The sequence below is a fragment of the Lagopus muta genome, chromosome 2, assembly GCF_023343835.1.
Source record: "Lagopus muta isolate bLagMut1 chromosome 2, bLagMut1 primary, whole genome shotgun sequence".
Taxonomy (NCBI): Eukaryota; Metazoa; Chordata; class Aves; order Galliformes; family Phasianidae; genus Lagopus; species Lagopus muta.
Window position 1 is genome coordinate 104,549,941 of NC_064434.1, and position 18,514 is coordinate 104,568,454.

The 18,514-nt window shown below is 42.5% G+C and overlaps 1 protein-coding gene across 6 annotated transcripts in view; it reads right to left on the reverse strand.

The window, feature by feature from the left end:
- The window catches only part of MACROD2 (mono-ADP ribosylhydrolase 2), an 834,860-nt gene that overhangs the window by 370,572 nt on the left and 445,774 nt on the right, over positions 1–18,514 (reverse strand). For 4 of the 6 annotated variants that reach the window (XM_048935504.1, XM_048935505.1, XM_048935503.1 and 1 more), the window contains one exon: positions 812–991. The exons of the other annotated variants lie outside the window; for them this stretch is intronic. In XM_048935504.1, coding sequence (XP_048791461.1) covers positions 812–991 — 180 coding nt within the window. The remainder of the gene's footprint in view (positions 1–811; positions 992–18,514) is intronic. 6 annotated transcript variants of the gene reach the window in all.

Genomic DNA, 18,514 nt, shown 5'->3' on the forward strand with positions numbered 1-18,514 from the left:
CATCACAACATGAGTAGGACAATCAGACAATGAAAAACTACCACTGGTTAAAACAGTCAAACATGGCCCAAGGAGTAACATGAATGTTGATTTTTCTCTTGATAGGAGAACTGTTTAGTTCCTAAAGAAATTACTGACTCAGAATCAAACGGTTTACTAATGAACAAAAACCACCAAACAACAAGCATGCAAAGAAGAAGCAAGAAAGCAGCAACCTTGATCATAGGAAATGGAGGTTGATGGGGAAATGGAGTAATTATACTGAACTCAAATATTCAGAAATGAACTCCGTTTAACACCAACAAAACTCCATACAGCGAATGTGAGCCCTGAAAGTACAGAGATAAATATGATGTTATCTGCACAAGGAAATGAATGGTCAGTCAGCGCGACATCAAAAGAAATGTTCGCTTAGGAAAAAAACGTAATATTCGTTTAAAAAATAATTTTTTTTCCAAAACAGTACTGGAGGTGTTTGGATTAGTCACAAATGATAAATAACTTGGATTAGCATGCTGCTACTGTCTGAAAAAGCTTGTCCTGAGCTTTAAGCCTTATGAATTCTCCATTTTGCTATAGATAAGCAATCGGATATCTAGTGCTTAAAGCTGGTCACAGTGAGATTCTCTTCCATTGGCAGGGAAACATGACATTTTTTGTGGTTTTTGGTTCAGCAGGGGGAATCCTGTCTTTCTAGCGGCTCTATTAAAGTAACATTCAGAATAGCCCAAGTGGTTTAATTCTAAGCAATGACACTTCAAAAAATGAAAATCAAACAGAAAAATAGAGATTCAGTCTTAAATGCACCTACATGCTGCATGTGGGGGTGGCTGTGGGAAACAGCAGGAAGGCAGGGGCAAATCCCCCACCACTAGAACATTGGTGTGACATTGCAGGACACCATCTTGACTCCAAGCAGCATCCATAGGAAAAGGGCACTTGCAGGGATGTCCTTCCATGCCAAATGCCTCCAGAACCACCAGCACAGCACCTTAGGAGTACAGAGAGCTGGTCACAGGTCAAAGTAGCTCAAGGTACCATTGTCACGTGTGGCCATGCAAGGGCTGGCGACCAGCTGGCTCCAAGGCGAGGATGCAGAAGGCTGGCACCAAGTCTCCCCCCACCTGCTGGTCTCAGGTCAAGCACAGCACATTTAAACCAGCACGTTTCAGCCAGGGAAGTGGCATAACCTGTTTATTTTGCTGGAAATGTTGAACTTGAGTGGTTTCTCTGAAAATAATGGAATTTGACTAGCCTAGGTGTTACAGCAAAGATGCTTTTGGAAAGGCCGTGAGAGCAGTGAACCTCCTTGGAGTCCCAGGGTGGGCACGGGGTGAACAGTTCAGGCATACCAGAAGCTTTTGTTTAGAAGTCAAGCAACTGAATCACTACTGGAAAAATACCACAAGTAACTCAAAATATGCTTACAAGTAAAGAACACTGTTAGTACAAAAAGGCCTTCCAGATTAACAGTGTCATAAAAAGTACTTTGCTGCTGAGGATGGCTCCAATTGAAACTAACTAAGCAAATCTCTATGCAGAAGGATTTACAAGATCATGGTTCAGCACCTCATTAAAATAAAATTAGGGTTCTGGTAATTAAACCCTCCTTTTAAGTGACAGATGACTACTGTGCATAGAAGCTACGCATACTGTTTAAACTTCATATTAGGAACCAATAACGCACATGAAGTAGATAGCCCCCTGTGAAAAGAAAGTTGGGGGACTGCTGTTGTGGAAACAAGGACTCACTGTATGGCAATACAGGAAGAGGGCATCAGCAGGAGGTTCTGTAAAATTTGTAAGGACAAATGAGCACTCAGCTCTTCCAAAAAATATCTCAATTAACATCACCGTTTCTGAAATCTTGCAGTAAGAGTTTCATACAGAGGTCCAACAGCCTCAACAACATCTTTTTTCCCCTCCACGCATGCCCTCACCCAAATACATACAACTAAGAATTTAGAAACTACATATTTCATTAAAAATACAGATTGCCAAAGAAAAACAAAAGATAGAAGCGTGATTGATACACTTACAAGATAAGTTCAAAATATCAAAACTCAGATTACTCATTGATGAAGCATACACAGACTCTAGGTTGTGTTACAACAAAACACAGACATGTTAGTCAGCTCAGAAGATGCTCTTTTGTTCTTCCCATCTCAGAAAAAGCAAAGAACAAACCTTTTGCTAAGCATACTGAGAGCCACAGACAGCTCTGAACCAAGAGAACCCAACCTGCACCTGGGACATCTGATCCACGAGTCCCATCTGCAAACACTGCAGATTGAATGCTGCTGCAGTTTTCAGAACAAGGTCTAAAGAGGCACTGTCACTACAGGAAGGCCTCAAAAACGTGTCTTCCTCCAGTGCCTGACACAGTAAAGTGTAAAGCTGTGTAGACCTACAACCAGCATGAGACCATTTTAAGAGTGAGCATGATTTTATTTCCGCACAGTGTTTCTGCAGCTTCCATGAGAGTTAAGATAGCAGGCAAAAATACAGAAGCAACACATTCTTAGCATTGGCTTGCTTTTGAGCACTGTAAGTGCCAGGGGTGGCTTATGGCAAAACTAACACAGCTATCACAATAACATAGCAAAAAGATAGCAAACACACTGATGAAACAGTGCTATCAGGAGAATTTTCTGCCTGTGATATACACCGAGCTGTTCCCAGCTGGGACTGAGAAGTTTCTGTACCTTTGCCCGGTATCACAGTGCAGAGAAGCTGCTCCTCCCCTGCTCTTCCCCAAAGGAAAGCAGATTGGGAGCTAATTCCCTGCCACAGCTCAAGGCTGTGCACAAAGACACTCAGCAATTAGGCACAGCTAACTGAGCCTTTTCAGAGGGACGATGCTTTCAAAAAAGTGAAGAGGCAATTGGGCCTTGTTGACCAGAAACCAGGACAGTAAAACCCTGGAGAGTTTGCTCTGATTGGCTTTTTATTTTTGCATTTTACTCCAAGTAAACTAGATAAATGAAATGCAGCCAGACATCTTTTGACTGCACAGCAAATTCATTTAAGCCCAACGTTTTACCTTGCATTCAAATCTCTTGTGTAAGGATGGCTCTCCCTTTTAACTCTGCTCCTACTCCTCACTAACATGCATATGCATGATAATGATTTTCTCGAAGACAGAATTAAAACAAACCATGTTTTAATAGATATAAATGGAGCAGGAGATAAATCAGAATAGATTTTTATAACTTTCATACAAATAAAACAATTAGCACATTAGCAGTGGATGCAGTAATAAATCAGTCAATTAGGATATTTAAGCGATTATTGCATTGAATCAAAAGATTAGCTGAAATCAATAAGGATAGAGTTTGCTGAGATAGCCAGGAGTTAGTCTGCACTGTCTTCTTCTGCATCAAATAGCATGTTTATGAAACACAGCAGATTTATGGCCATAAATGCTACTTAATCTGATCCATCTCTCTTGCATTGCTGGCGTTTGAAGGTATCTTAAGAGCAAATGAGACTAAAGCTCTGCCCATGTTAATTGCTGCTGTAACACTATCTGCAGATTTCTCCAACACCAAAATTTACCACAGAGTTAGAATCAGTTTTAAGGAAAGCTACCAACAAAATAATAAAAATACAGACCACCCAACAGAAAACAAAAACAAAAAAAGGTTTAAATGTTAACAGCATTTCAAATGCTTCTCTCCCAGATGGCAACACAACTGATTGCAGTTCCCTGCTATAACACAGTGCTGCTTATCCTCTGAATGTCCCCAATATAAAACCGTTTTAATCTTTTGTCGCTGCTGTAAAACTTGATCTGCTGTGGGACAACATAATTAAGTGTCAGCTTTTGGATATATTGTACAAGAAGCAGATAGAATAATCCAGCCTGTACGTCACCAATAACTCAGTTTGCAGACGAGCGATAATGGGATTCCAGATTATCAGTGGAAGGGAGCAGTATTTTACCCCTCGCAGGACAGGGCACTTTCAGAGTGTTTTCTTGCTGCTCCTTTTTCTCCTCCATTAGCCTATTAGAAGCTTGATGATCCTCACGCTGGATGGCTGCACTGCGTACCCAACCGGAAAGAAACAGCACTTGGGTTTGCAGGGCCTGATGATCTCCTCCATTAGGCTCCTGTGGGAGTTACAGAGCCCTTACCAAATCAAATATAAACTGCATAAGGAGATTAGCAGAGGAATGGGATTCTGTATCAGCATCTCAATGAAGATGAATGAAGGACACAGCAAGTTCTTGCCTGGGGTTCAGACACAGGTAGCTGGGTCTGTAACTACGCAGCACACACAGGACAGAGTGCTGCCAACAGGGCAGTGCCTACCCTTGCTATTCCTGTAACAGTGCACGGGAAATAGTGCCATATTGCAGACAAGGCAAGTGGGAGATTAAGCAGCAGAATTGAAACTAAACATTAACATAGATTAACAATTGTTAATCTATTTGTTGGCTTGAAGCACACAGTGATGCACTTCAGCAGTAAGTCCTTCAGAAAGCAGGCAGCACGCTGGGCAGTGAGTGCCTGGCCATCAGAACAGTCACTGCAAGGTGGGCAGGCTGATGCGACAGCAGGAGGAGGAAACTTACCCCAGTGCAACCACAGGTGGCCCTGGGTCTGGGCCTCAACCCCCCACAGCTGATCCAGTGGACCAGGCTCACCCTTGGTCCCTTGTCAGTTTGCCCAATGTTACCAACACAACACAGCTTCTGAGGCACCGAAAAAGCATGAAATGGTTTATGTTTGCCCTCATAACTGCAAAAACAAGCCTGCTTCTGAGGGCTGAGCAGCAATTTAAGGCGGGGGGATCACATCGTTAGGCCCCATCATAAGACACCTTGCATACAGCATAGATGGGTTTACTTCATTGCCATGTAACCTCTATGTACAGCAGTTAACCTAATGGGCTGCTTTTATTACATGCAACATGCATCTGTCGAAAGACATTGAGACATTGTTTAAACACAAGCCATCAAGCTATTTTCATATGATTCCCTCCAGCGCATGTTATTTTCATTTTAGCTCAGTAGCTTTCTCAGTGAAGGCTCCTTGGCATAGGTCCACATGGGAACATCCACTGTTAAGACTCTGAATCAACCTCCTTGTTAATGGAAGCGCAGAACGCCATTATCCAGTGACTTGATATTCCTGCTAAAGAGCAGGAGCTCAAACCTTTTCACTGAGTTAAAACCTGCACGTTCCCCAGCTGGCATGGCAGGAGACAGCCGAGCAGTGCTGCCTGTGCCACCAGGACTAGCAGCAACTCAGGGCTCCAGCAGCTGGTATCACAGCCAGCCCCAGCCCTGTCCTCTGCTGCCTCTGCCCACAGAGAACTGGGGAGCAAACACAGCTCCCTGCTGGGGGAGAAGCTGAGTAACATAGCAGAGAATTAGTACAATAATGGTTTTCTTTGATTCTTTGAAGCCTGCAGGAGTACACATTTTCAAACATTATGTCTTTGCATTATTTAATAGCCACAAATTAGACTTCTTCAGTGAGTCTATATACAAAAAAAAAAAAAAAAAGCATCCTTCACTATTTCGTCTTTCTTTTGCTTGTGCAAGAAATCCAAAATTTGAGACAGCACACCAGTCTATTCCACAGACTTTATCCACACAGACATCCAACTTTGAACAGGCATAGAATTGCTCAGGTTGGAAAAGACCTTAAAGATCATCAAGTCTAACAACAACCTAACCCTACTACCCTAACAACCTCTGCTAAATCGTGTCCCTGAGCACCACATCCAAATGGTTCTTCAACACATCCAGGGGTGGTGTCTCAACCACCTCCCTGAGGAGCCTATTCTAGTGTTTAACAACCCTTTCTGTGAAGAAGTTTTTCCTGATATCCAACCTAAACCTCCCCGGCACAACTTGAGGCCATTTCCCTCATCCTGTCACCAGTGAGAAGAGACCAGCCCCGCTCTTGCTGCAATCAGTTTTCAGATATTTGAAGAGAGCAATAAGGTCTCCCCTCAGCCTCCTTTTCCACAGACTAAACAGCCCCAGTTCCTTCAGTCTCTCCTTATAGGAGTATTCTCCAAGCCCTTCACAAGCCTTGTTGCCCTTCCATGGACCTGCTCCAGCACCTCAATCTCCTTTCTGTACTGAGGTGCTCAAAACTGAACACAGTACTCGAGGTGAGGCCTCACCAGTGCCGAGTGCAGCGGCAGGATGACTTCCCTAGTCCTTTCATCACTCCATTCCTGATACAAGCCCGGATGCCATTGGCCTTCTTGGCCACCTGGGCAAACTGCTGGCTCATATTCAGCTGACCACCCATCAGTAAAATGCAAGTCCAGGGGAGCACATGGCTGCATCTTTTCATTTAAATTCCACTAGAGGTATCCAGGTGCAAGTAGGAGCATCTGCAAGTGATAGTGCTCAGTACTGAACTGGCATTGGAACATACATTTTGTTTTGACGTCACACAACTCTAAAATTAAGATAAACCACCACATTCCTTTGGTGAATACATGTATAATAATAAAACCGAGTTTCTGGAGAGAGGCATTTTTGTACCACGTTTTCGAGAATCACAACAACAGCGAAATAAGCGTGAACCATTCAAATCCATTTAGGATCTCAACACTGAGTCTTGAACCCGTTCCTTTTTGAATTGCTAACAAGCCTTACATCAAGGCAGCGCCACGCTGGCAAGGTAAGGCAGAGAAGCTTGATAAGGTTAACAAAACTGGAGCAGTGGCTCTCACAGTGCAAGCGCTGCCATTACCAAGCCCAGTGATGAACGACGCAATTTTCTTCTCAGGCACTACTATCACAGCATTCCCACCACTTACCAAGAATCATACTGTCAATTTTCAGCTGAATGAACTAAAATCAACTTGATAACCATCAAATGATTTGTTAGACAGCATAGAGAGAATGTTTACAACATTATTTTTTTTTTTAAAGCCTTATGCATTTATAGTGGCTCTGAAATGATACTGTAGAGCACTACTGTTATAATTATGAGGCAATTTCATAACAAGCAAGGAAACATACAGCTTTCTTACCAGAATCAAAAAAAATCAAGGAAGAATACAGTTGGCCACCAGAATTAAACTCACATAAATCTCATAATTGAGTATCCTCCACCGTATATTAAATCGGAATCAATACTATATAGTTGAAACAGGGTTTTAAAGATAAAATAGTTTGAGCACATTCAGAAAAATGCACACGGAAATGACGACAAAGTTATAAGGTTGACAAATACTAGTTTATAAAGTTCAGAAATGAAAGGTTGTGCCTGCACAATAAGCACAAAGCCATTCAAAAACATCAGTGTACAAAATGTTGGGAGACACCAGAAATTTAGATAAGTTATTTCTCTTATTTTTAAGGAATATTTGTGATCACGAATTTCAGTGCTGACAAAAAGCCCAAAGCGCTTTGCTGAACCACTGAACGAACGACCAGGGACAGAAATACCTTTTGCTTTATAACCGTGCCCACATCCCAGCTGGGCCCATTTGAAGCACCGAGTCCCAGCTCCGTTCTGTACCAATTGCTCCCTGCCCTTCTGGCAGCATTTCTGCCAGATGCAATTGGCTTTGAGGACGCTGTGTGAGCTCAGGCGTTCAGCAACGGGAACGTGTGGCACTTGGAAACCATGCTGAAGAGAGAGGAACGAATCCAGCAAGGCATGCACAAGAAAAACAACTGGTACTGTGGGAGAGCTAGATTCACGCCTCTTGGCTTTCTGTACAGCTCGGTATTTATGCAGAGATACCAGCACATCTTTGAAGAGATCCTCCCTTCAATTTACTCCCCCCATCATTTGATCTTCCCCTTGAACTAATCTGACCAATATCTCATTAAAAAACCTGTATTTCCTACTGTGGAAATAATCCAAACAAAACAGTCTTTCACTGCAGAACGCTTAGACTGGTAGTTATCGAATGCTTTTAGATTATACTGTTAGTGATCCTCTGTGCACAAGCAACAGTTTTTAATAGAACCATTCAGAAACATTCTCACATCCTGCCCATTCTTTTGCAGTAGTAAAGAATATGAGTGACAATTACAACACTTAAAGCCAACTACAGTTAATGCTTTTTGAATACTTAATAACATGTTTATTTTCCTCATTTTCTAGACATCTAGTATCTTCAAAGCGTGTATATTTTTGAGCCAAACTTATATATATATAGTAAATATAGATTATATCTCAAGAACAGGCCAGAAAAGCCTATCTTGTTATACACTGGGAAAAAAAAAAAGCGTGTGTGTGTGTGTGTGTATTTCAACATAACAGAGAACCTATTAAACAGAAAACTTGCCAGAACTGGAAAGTTAAAACTGTTTTCAATATTGGTCTATCAATCTCTAACCTCGCTGTATAAACTCTTTCTTTTTATTGTTTTTCTTCCCCCTCCAGCCAACAAGAACAGCACAGTTTCTGAATACAAGGCTCGAGGGGTCTATGGAAATTCAGAGTGGTATTCAGACAATTGAAGGGGAAATCAGGGGACAGCAATCTATGCTCTGCAAACCTACCCTGCTCCACCATGTTATTTCTTTAATTTGTTCTACCTGTCTGCTCAGATTACCTAATGTGACTCTCAGACTGCAATTATACTGCTGGCCAAGCCATTGGATAAATTACTTCTGACGGAATTAGGAAATTTGTACTGTAATTGGGTGTTCCTCAGTGATGGGACACAGAGCTTTGACTGACCCCCAGCGCCGAGCCAGAAAGGAGATTTCAGGCCTAGTGGATTTTCCATACCAGGAGAAGATTTCTCCAGCTCCTTGAAAACTACAAGCAAAATTTCTTCTTCACTGTTAACTAAGCTGCTTAAAGCACTCCTAGAAGATAGGCCCAACGCTGCCTAACAGCCACTGGGGATCTTTGCTGAAGGCTTCTGAAAGGAAAGAAGCAATACCTGAGGGTAATGCTTGGTCCAGTTGAGGACAGCACATCCACAGAGCTTACAGAAGGCAGAGGATTTCCACAGCCTGGGAAGCCCAGTAGGGGCAAAGAGACCCCAGATGTGCAGGTTGCTCTGTCCAGCCCTGCTGCCCAAGCAGAGCCTGTCAGCCCAGGATGAGCTCCCCAACCCATTCCCATCAGAGATTACGCTGATGTCAAATTATTACGTTAAGTGTACAGATCTATACCACCCGTCAGCATACATACAGGACATACTTTCACATCCAATTAGGCTGGTTTGGGACAGAAGAGTGGGGACTAAAAACCCGCTTTCGAGTGCTTACAGCCTGCAAGTGGACTCTTGAGTTTTTAGGGTGATTTGTAGCTGATCTCCCGAAGGGACAGAAACTAATGAGAAAAACAAAGTCCCTCTAATCTGTCTTTGCTTGCAATTTCTTTCCTATAATCCCCGCCTTTGTTCCCTCATGGTAGGCTGTTCACCAAATTTACATTTCAGAGTCTTCCCAAACATTCCTTTCACGCTGCTACTGACACAAGATATAATCGCCCTACCTGAGCCTCCCACTTATAAATAAACAAAAGGACCATCAGCTTTTTTTCTGCGGCTTTGAAAAACCTAAGTGATTAAATATTGAGAACGTTCAAATATTTAACAACACGCTCAGCACACACAGAGAAACCTGGGAATTTACTTTTCCAACAGGGAATGTCAACGATTTAAAGTTGATGGGATGGTGAAGCTACGGGTGGATTTTAGTATCTGAAATTCTATTTATGAAGTCAGAAGCAGTGGTTGGAGGTGACCAAAACATTAACGACCGTAGAAGTATTAAAAAGTAAAGGGGATTAAAAGACCTGCCCTGAGCAGACAGTGAGGCCAATTTTAAAAGGAAAGAGAATCGAGAAGCTAAAATAAAACTAAACTATTTATGTTCCTGCATCTGTTCTGAAATACCAGGTTTATTTTAGAGGAAAGTCATATAAGACAACGTAACACGCTCAGATATGCATGGAAGACAAAAGGAAATTCGATGTTTTGATATTAAAGCATTAGCTGCCATCACTTGAGCTAAGTATTGCTATTAATATCTGTCATCTTATCTCACAAATTAAAGAGCTGAAATTGCAACAGTCCACAAAAGAGCTATAAGTCTGTTAATGAACAGACTTACTTTAATACATATAAATACTCGAAGAAAAAAAATCATAGATCTATTCAGCTCTCAAGTATGAAGGGGAAAGACAGCCTTTCTGCCTTGGACTCCTTTCTGGGTAAGTCCCTGAACAAATACAGCCCAAAGTCCCTCAGGGGCAGTCTGGAAAATAAAAGGAAGATTTCCTCAAAACAAGATTTCCTCATCCTTTTGTCTCTCCTGTTCTTCAGCATCACCTTCAAACCAAGAGATGAAAACCACGTTTTCCTGCATAGCGGTGGTATTGCAAAGCTGCTTTTGAAATCTTTCCTGAGTTGCTTCTAAGAGCAAGGGGCCTGCAGGAGGTCACCGGGACAAACCTGGGGTGGGTTTGTCAAAGACAGCAGAGAGCGTTCATGAATTTCATAACCTGATCTTGCCAGAAGAGCGGATCTCCCTTCTCTGCGACCATGTTTGCTGCCTCAATTCACTCTTTCTACTGCTTTCACTTCCTTCCCCTCAGTGCCTGATTCCCTAGCACAGTCTGATCCCCACACACGCAGCCCCAGAGAAGTTATGAGCATAGTACAAGTTACTTCTCTTGCCCAACAGATCATCTGTGCCCACAGGATCCTTATAGCATCTGAGCATCACTGCAAAATAGCCGTTATCAACAGTAGGTTACTGATCCAGCGCATTTCTTGTTAAAACCAAAGTTATCTTCAAAGATGACTTACTAACAGGAACTGATAATTTTAACAGAGCAGAAAAACACACTTTCAAGGAAAAGTCTTGCCATGCTTAACATACACTCAAGGTGTATTTTGCTTTGTTTGTGAGCACAGGAAAAAAGCAGCAGGGAATCAGCGTGAGATTTATTTGCCAGGACAAACATTTAGATTCAGGAAGAACAGTAAGGGCTTCTGGGGTTGTGCCACAGTCCCGCATGAAAGCTATTAATTCTTTATAACCAACTGGCATTAGTAGAAGCATTTGATTAGCAGCCTAATGAATGCAGTGGTAACTTTGTTTTTCAGTCATCAAAAGGGAATTCTTATCCCAATTCCCAAACTTGAGGATACATCTAAGTTTGAATATTAGTGCAGTATCAAACGCTGCCAGGCAGTACCATAAGCTTACAGGGAAAACAGAATAATAATGAGGTTTCTGTCAGTATTTCTCACAACGGTTTCAATTAAAAGTATGCAACAGCGATACCATCAAGCTCAAAATTGGTTCTGCATGACTGAAGCAAAGGCCTACTGCACCAGCCATGTTTACTCTACACCACTGAGCAGCGACCCTTGACTTTTTGGAGGCAGACAGCCAAGAAGTGGCATTTAAACAGAGTTTGCAATCCAGCCAGCTTCCAGAATTCCCTGGAAGGGAATAAACTCTGGGTGTGCAGAACCAGTTTAATTTGATGAAGCTCTGTTTGACCATATTCAGCATGTGCAGCCCTTTATTCTGCTGTAGACCGTTTTGTGAGTTCCTGACCTAGTAACACACACAGGAAGAAGTCCTGTAACATTGGCAGCAAGAAGCGAACAACAGAACAGTGTACTCCCATCTCAACAGCTTGCCACCTCTTGTCCTCCTGTCCATCACCAGTTTACACCTACCTAGGTGCAAATATCGCATGCCCAGGATCCCCTTTCATCACACTAACAGTGTGATTTGGGAACCGAAAGACAGATTTCCAGCCAGCACAAGCCCAGCAAACTTCATGTACAGCCCTTCCACCAAAGAACATCATCCTAACAACTGAGCCCTAATCAGATGGTGACAGTCAAGATCTGGCAAGTTGTGTCCCAGGCTTATAACTTAACTGCTTCAATAGGGATGAAATTAACACCCAGCACTGAAAACATCTATAAAAATGCATGCACATCACACATCCTGTCAAGTTTACCAAGCCCAAAGAGAAACTGTCACTTCCCAAGGCCACCAGAAACTGAAATGTTTCATCTTGAAACATCTCAGATTTTTGTTACTATCTGAAATTAGATTTCTGACAGAAATACACCCGTTCTGGGAGTAGCAAAAATACTTAATATTTTAAGATCAGAAACAAGAGGAGCCCACGCTTTCTAAAAAAAAACACAACAAATCACTGCAAACCAGTGGAAACCAGAAGCTTTGCTTCTGAATTGCATGTTTTTTTGTCATACATCTATGTAATTCACACACTGAACAAAGAAATCACGTGCTTGCGCTTCATCAGAAATCACCAACTGAATTCATTGGGAGCATCTCTAAAAACAAGACAGTTTATATAGTCATAACTTTATTTTTTTAAGTCATTTTATCTCAAAAACTATGTAGGCTTGGAAAACTCACTAGAATATTCTAGCACATAAGAACTTCGCACATATAGAAATAAGTACTTAACCCTAATTTTAAATTAAGTAGCAACAGTTATCAACATGCTTAAAACCTTCATTAATGTATTAAAGCATTAAGTCCAGATCCACTCAAGCCTGTCTCATCCACAAACATATCACGATGATATCAGAACATATAAGAATAGATTCATATGCAGGTAGGTATGTGCTTGGGTGCCTGCCTGAAGACACGTGCTTGTTTTTCATCTCACAAACATATACTCATTATGAAGACACAAAACAGCTCTTCCAAGTAGCCTGGTTGCATATGACTGAGTAAACACAATGCAAGAAGTTCACACTAAAGAGTTTCCCTTTAAAAATCTGTAGAAATAGCAATCAACACCAGGCTGCCAGGATTTCCAAGACTTCAGCTGCCCAGGAGCTGGAAAGATTTAACCACCACAGGCAAAACCCGCCCTGGGCTCTGCAGAGAGATGCCACACTTCCCTTCAAACACAAACCTGCCTGCATTTGGGATCGTAATTCCTCACATTAATGAGATAAATGACCAAGAAGGCTCCTGGACAGGGAGTACTTGCTGTGGTTGGGGATCCTGTCAAAGCAGGACCGTGCAAAAATCTAGAGATGCTGCATCCAGAAATGCCAGCAGGACATTTCTTCCCTCCTTCCTAGGACTCTCAGCGAAACGTGGGCAGCTGCTGTGCTTTGCCCAAGGATCGGGGCTGAACATGCCCTGTGGGACCCAGTTCACAGCTGCAAAAATGCCCTGGGTTCTACTGAGCCTGCAGGGATCTCTTTCAAGAGCACAACTTACCCAAACTTGAATCATCACCACACTCAGTGTTTATTACTTGAAATCACTCCACTGCGCTTGGCACAACATCAGAAGAGATCGTGACTACAGCTGCTTTCTTATTTGTTCCCATCCCTTGCCCACCCCAAATTGCTACAGCCAGCTGATTGGCAGCTCACTTGGTCTTGCAATATAGGAAGTGTTACACATTTTTTTCACAAATTAGAGAAAATCCTTACCACAAAAACATCAGTAGAACTTTCACCACCAGCCCCTGAAGTTCACCAGGACTGGTCACAGTATGGCAGCAGAGTTTTGTATCAAAGCACTGGCACAAATGCAGAGCACACATGCAAAGCAAGCCCAGCAACCAGGCTCGTGATGTAGTTAATGGGATGGGTTAATGTTACTCAAGCATTTGTTGGCAGAAATGACTCTCTCCCATCAGCTTTAAAATGGAAATACCCACTTCAGTGATGCCACTGGCAGTATTTTAGCACTTTTTGTGTATTTCAAAACAGACCAATTTATTCTATTACAGCTGATCCAGCTTTTTTTCCCAAGGTACATAAGCAAAAATAAATCTTCTCCTATGAACACATCACAGTAGTTCTTAGGCAGTACTAGTGCAATTGTTACCACAATACCGATGGTGAGTATAAATCTTCTTTTAAATCATAATTCACCTTATATAAAAAAAATACACAGGTATCTCTAAAGCAGACAGGGCTATTCCTGTTCACCTTGCTGCTGTCTGGTTTATATCGTCATCCCCATCTGCTTTCTGTTTCCATGAAATAAAGCAGCTGTCTCCCATGAAGTTTAAATCTTCTTAGCCAAAATACAGAAGCCAATCAGGTCTACCCCTTCCTCCCTCCCCTCCCGGGTCCCTTGATGATGATAGTTTCAGATGAAGCCCATACATATAAAATGCCAGATGCTACTCCCAATTACTTGTGGTTACCTGACAGCAATTGAGTTTGCTCACTTTTATTCTACAGCTTGAAGTCATCCATGCCCTCTCCCCCTGGGCACACTTTATTTGAGCAATTTTGTCTAATATTTATCTGCGGAAGGGAGATGGCAAGAAGTGTGCAGGCCTCTTTGGAGATTTCTAGCGCAGGCTTTGAAGATATTATTTCTGATCTTTCCTTATTGTTCTATCTTGTTACACTCGTCACATCTTATTCAATAAGGTCAGACTGCCTTCATCTAGGAGGCAAAGCCATGAGCTGCTAAACAATACAGCTGCTCTCATTAGAGAAAAAAAAAAGAAAAATTAGGGTTTGCCCAACTTCGGCTCAGAACAGACAGCGAGATCACAGCAGTTCTCCTGCAATGTGTGGGACATCTGTGACTCCTCTTCAACTGTTGCATGACAAATGTTATTGCCAAGTCAACCTGCTATTAAAGGTCATGTCTTTCCCACTACAGTTTCTAAATTATTTCAGAAATTTCTTAAATGGTTTCATACACGATAAAACGTGTAGGAAAAATGCACACTGAACCATTTTCAAGGGCTAAATCTAACTATGAGAGCGCTACATACCAAATTCCATGTAACACTTCAGAGATAAATTCAGGAACCCAAAAAAAGCAAATGCCGCATTTTCCCCACGCATATCAACTACAATTGCTCCAATTTGCCCCAGGTGTCTCATAAATTACCCTATAACATCCTCTTGACCACTGATACACTGCAATTTCATCAAACTAGCATATAAATCCAATAGCCGCCAGAGGTTTCCAGTATTAATGACAAGGTATTTGTTTCCAGGCACACAGGGTATTAACTTTTAGCATTAATGGTGCAACAGGAGTGACAGCTGAGTCTAGGATAAGCTCCCATCCCTAAAAACTCTCCATCTCCTTTACAGCTCTAAAGAAAGCCACCATGCTCCAAGGGATAAGGAAAGCTTTTTGCCTGTGGAGCTAAGCCTCCACGGACAGCCATCAGGAGCAACCAGCAGACCCAAAATGTTGCCAAGTCCAAGACAGGCTTCTCTTTCTCTTTTTGTTCCATTTGGGGTTAAAACTGAACTTTTTCCCACACCCCACCCTCACTGTTAAGCTACTTTTCAGGGAAGTGGGCTGTACAGGTGATGCATTCCCAGATCCCAGGCAGCACAAACCTGCCAGCTGATCCATCAAGGTGCCAGCTGCATGCGATGACAGATGCAAGCATCACCATTTGGAGAAGACAGAAAAGGGTGCATCTGTGGGACGCTCTGTATCAACACAGAACCAAAGGGCTGACACATACTCGTGCTGCAAGCAGAAAGGATCCTCCCTGTTATAAATTCAAGATTGGATTGCAGACATTCTCTCAGTATGCAGAAAGCAACCAAAAACATAAAAAACATTAAACCAAAATAAAAATGAAGCCTCGGTAACCATCCCCTACAGTACACGTGAAACTAAGCATTTATACAGACCCCAGCAATGGCATTCCATAATTAATTCAGTGTAAAATGCTCTAGAAGCAAGAGGGCACAATCCTTCTTTCTGCTTGCTCTCTTTGGAGATGTTTCCTGGTGAAAACACAGGCTGCACGTGCAAACCTGAGCCCACGGGTGGTCCAGCCATGCTTAGTAGCACTCACAGCCCAGCAAAGCCATTGAGGTGAGCAGCACATTGCTCGCCCTCCTACCTGCCATCTCCTGTGCTCTATAACTGTTTTTCCACACCCAATTGGCTCCTCTTTTTGGAATCCCCAAACCAACACCTCCCTCTCCTCACCCCCCAGAGCAGATTGTCACGGTTAATCTTCTTGCAGAACCGCATCATCTCACCGGTGTAATAGCAACATTTCTTCCAGCCAGAATCATGATGTGATGGCTTCATTTCCTGTTCACTGAAAGCTGGTTTTCACAGGTTCAGAGCACATGATCTAACTGGAAATTTTAATGAAAATACCACATTTTGTTGGAGCTGAAGTACTTCATAGAGATTTTTCTTCTGTCCCCGGACTAGTTTTCAGGGTTAGATTTTAAGTATTTAAGCCAATAGGTCAGTGGCTAAGAAGATGGAAGGGCTGGACTCAATTCTATACATTGTCTCATTTTGCAACTTGTGATGAGAAAACTTGCCCTGCTTGACACAGATCAGGGGCTTGAATTTATACTTCCATCTCAGTAATGTAACTGTCTGTAGGGCTTATATATCCTTGTGCACAGAGAGCCTTCCGTAGCTGGTTGGACAAAAAAAAAAAAAAAAAAAAAAAAAGCAGCAGATTGGGAAAGTTGAAGAGCTGCTGTAAGAAATTCCTGTCTCACCAGGCTTTGAGGAGCACCCAGGGCTGGAGATGCATTGCTCTGCAGCCAGCAGGGACGCATGGCTGTCACACACGACCTCCCGCATGATGCAACTCAAAGTGCTTCTCCCCACCAAGCTTCTGTCTAGCCCAGCCACTTGCAACTGCAGCTGAACATAAGATGCTATTTAAACTCTTGCAGTGATGGACAGTTTAGCCACAGCCACCAGCAACTTGTTCCAAGGACTAATTACCCTCACTTAAAAATGTCTTGCATTTTCTGTTTGATCTTTGCTAACTTCAACTCAGCCACTGGATCCTGTGTTTTTGCCTGCTACTTTAAAGAGTCCTTCGCTCCAGACATCTTATCCCTCAGTGGGTACTTACAGACCATGATTAAATAGCCACTTAACCTTCTCTTCAGTAAGGTGAGTTCTCGGAGAGCAGATGGTGCTGAGCACCTCTAAAAATTAGCACCATAGCTATTTATGTCTGAATTACCAGCCGAGCTTTTTGGAAGGCTGGTTATGAAGAGCTGCTGGCACCTGCCTCCCCATTGAGGGAAATTACAGGTGCTCAGCATGGTCCAGCATTTATTTTGCTTTTAGGAACTGGAGTATGAAAAGAGCACAGTCTCCCACACCAAACACAGCAAGAAACAACTCCTACCGTAGGATATAAGTACTGAATACGACTAAGCATCTCAGGACTGAGATAGTGTAAGCACCACTGCCAACTGCAGAGCTAACACCCACCACACCAATAGCCAAACTGACCTCTACTCACCAGAGACATCTTTACAGCAGCAGATGCTAGGGGAAGGTTCTTCCTGGCCAGAGAAAACCCACAGCTTTCAACCTCTTCAGACCTCTGGGGTCTCTTCAGTCCAAGCTGCTGCCCTTTGAAGAGCAACCAGAAGAAGCGCCCCTCACCTGCGAGGGCCCTTCACCACAAAGGCTCTGCTCCCCAGCTCCCCAAAAATGAATGCCAGACCATAGTGGGTACATCACTTTTGTAAGCTCAGTACTGAGGTGATTATGATACCTATATCTTAAGCCAAGGTAGTTTATCAGCAAGATTGAACTGCTGTCATTCTTCCATAAAATAGGCTGTCAAGTGTACACGCATTCTTACAAATCTCCGAGTTCCTCTGCTACCTTTGCTAGCCTGTATGCACTTTGTGCACTTTGCGACTGGAGGTACTCACAGTTAAGACTTCAGAAGCTCCAGAGAAGTAGATAACTCTGAGGAAAACCTTTTCATTTATGCAATACACAGATGGCCTTCTTACTAGGTAGTCAAGAAAATGGCATGAATTCCTAGGCATAATGGGACAGTATCTGAAAAGTCAGGTACCAGAGTAGGGTCCTATTGTTCTCATAATTAAGAAAGATCCTCAAATAAATTGAATTTCAGTCTGCAGTCATAACCTAAAGGAAGCAATGAATGGAGAAAGATGGCTGTAACTTCCATCCCCAACGAGAGAGACACAGCATGCATACAAGTGCATACACACGAGGAGGACAAATGAAACCAGGAGATCAAGGCAGAAACTGCGACTGAGAAAGCAGGCTAAAGCTGGTGGAATCTCTCCAGACTGCCTGCCAGTAAGCAGTTGAAACCAAAGCTAAGGAGTACAGTTGCCTCCTCATTAATCCTGACATCAGCGTTTTTCTAACTCTATGATGACAATCACTTCTTTCAACACTCCTTAATAACAATGCATTTACTGATCCCTTTGTGAACGTGTAGGGCTGCCATTAGCTTCACATCCCTAAGGTAAAACTGGTAGGTTGTGGGTAAGATGTGACTACTGAAGGCAAATTTGAATTCTGAACAACCTGGATTTTTCCAGAGGTCACCTGCTACTTTTTTTTTCTTTTTTTTCAAATACAGGAACAACACGCAACACAAGCATTTTTTAATCTTTCCTTTCAAGCAGTTTAGAATGTACTTTTCATATATATGCAGATAAAGAATATGAAATAATTTAATTATTGTCCCAGGCATCAGGTTGCACCACTTGGCAAGTCCCTCAGCATACATCTGTTAATTTTCCAATTTCTCCTTTATATTTTATATTCACCATCTTTAAA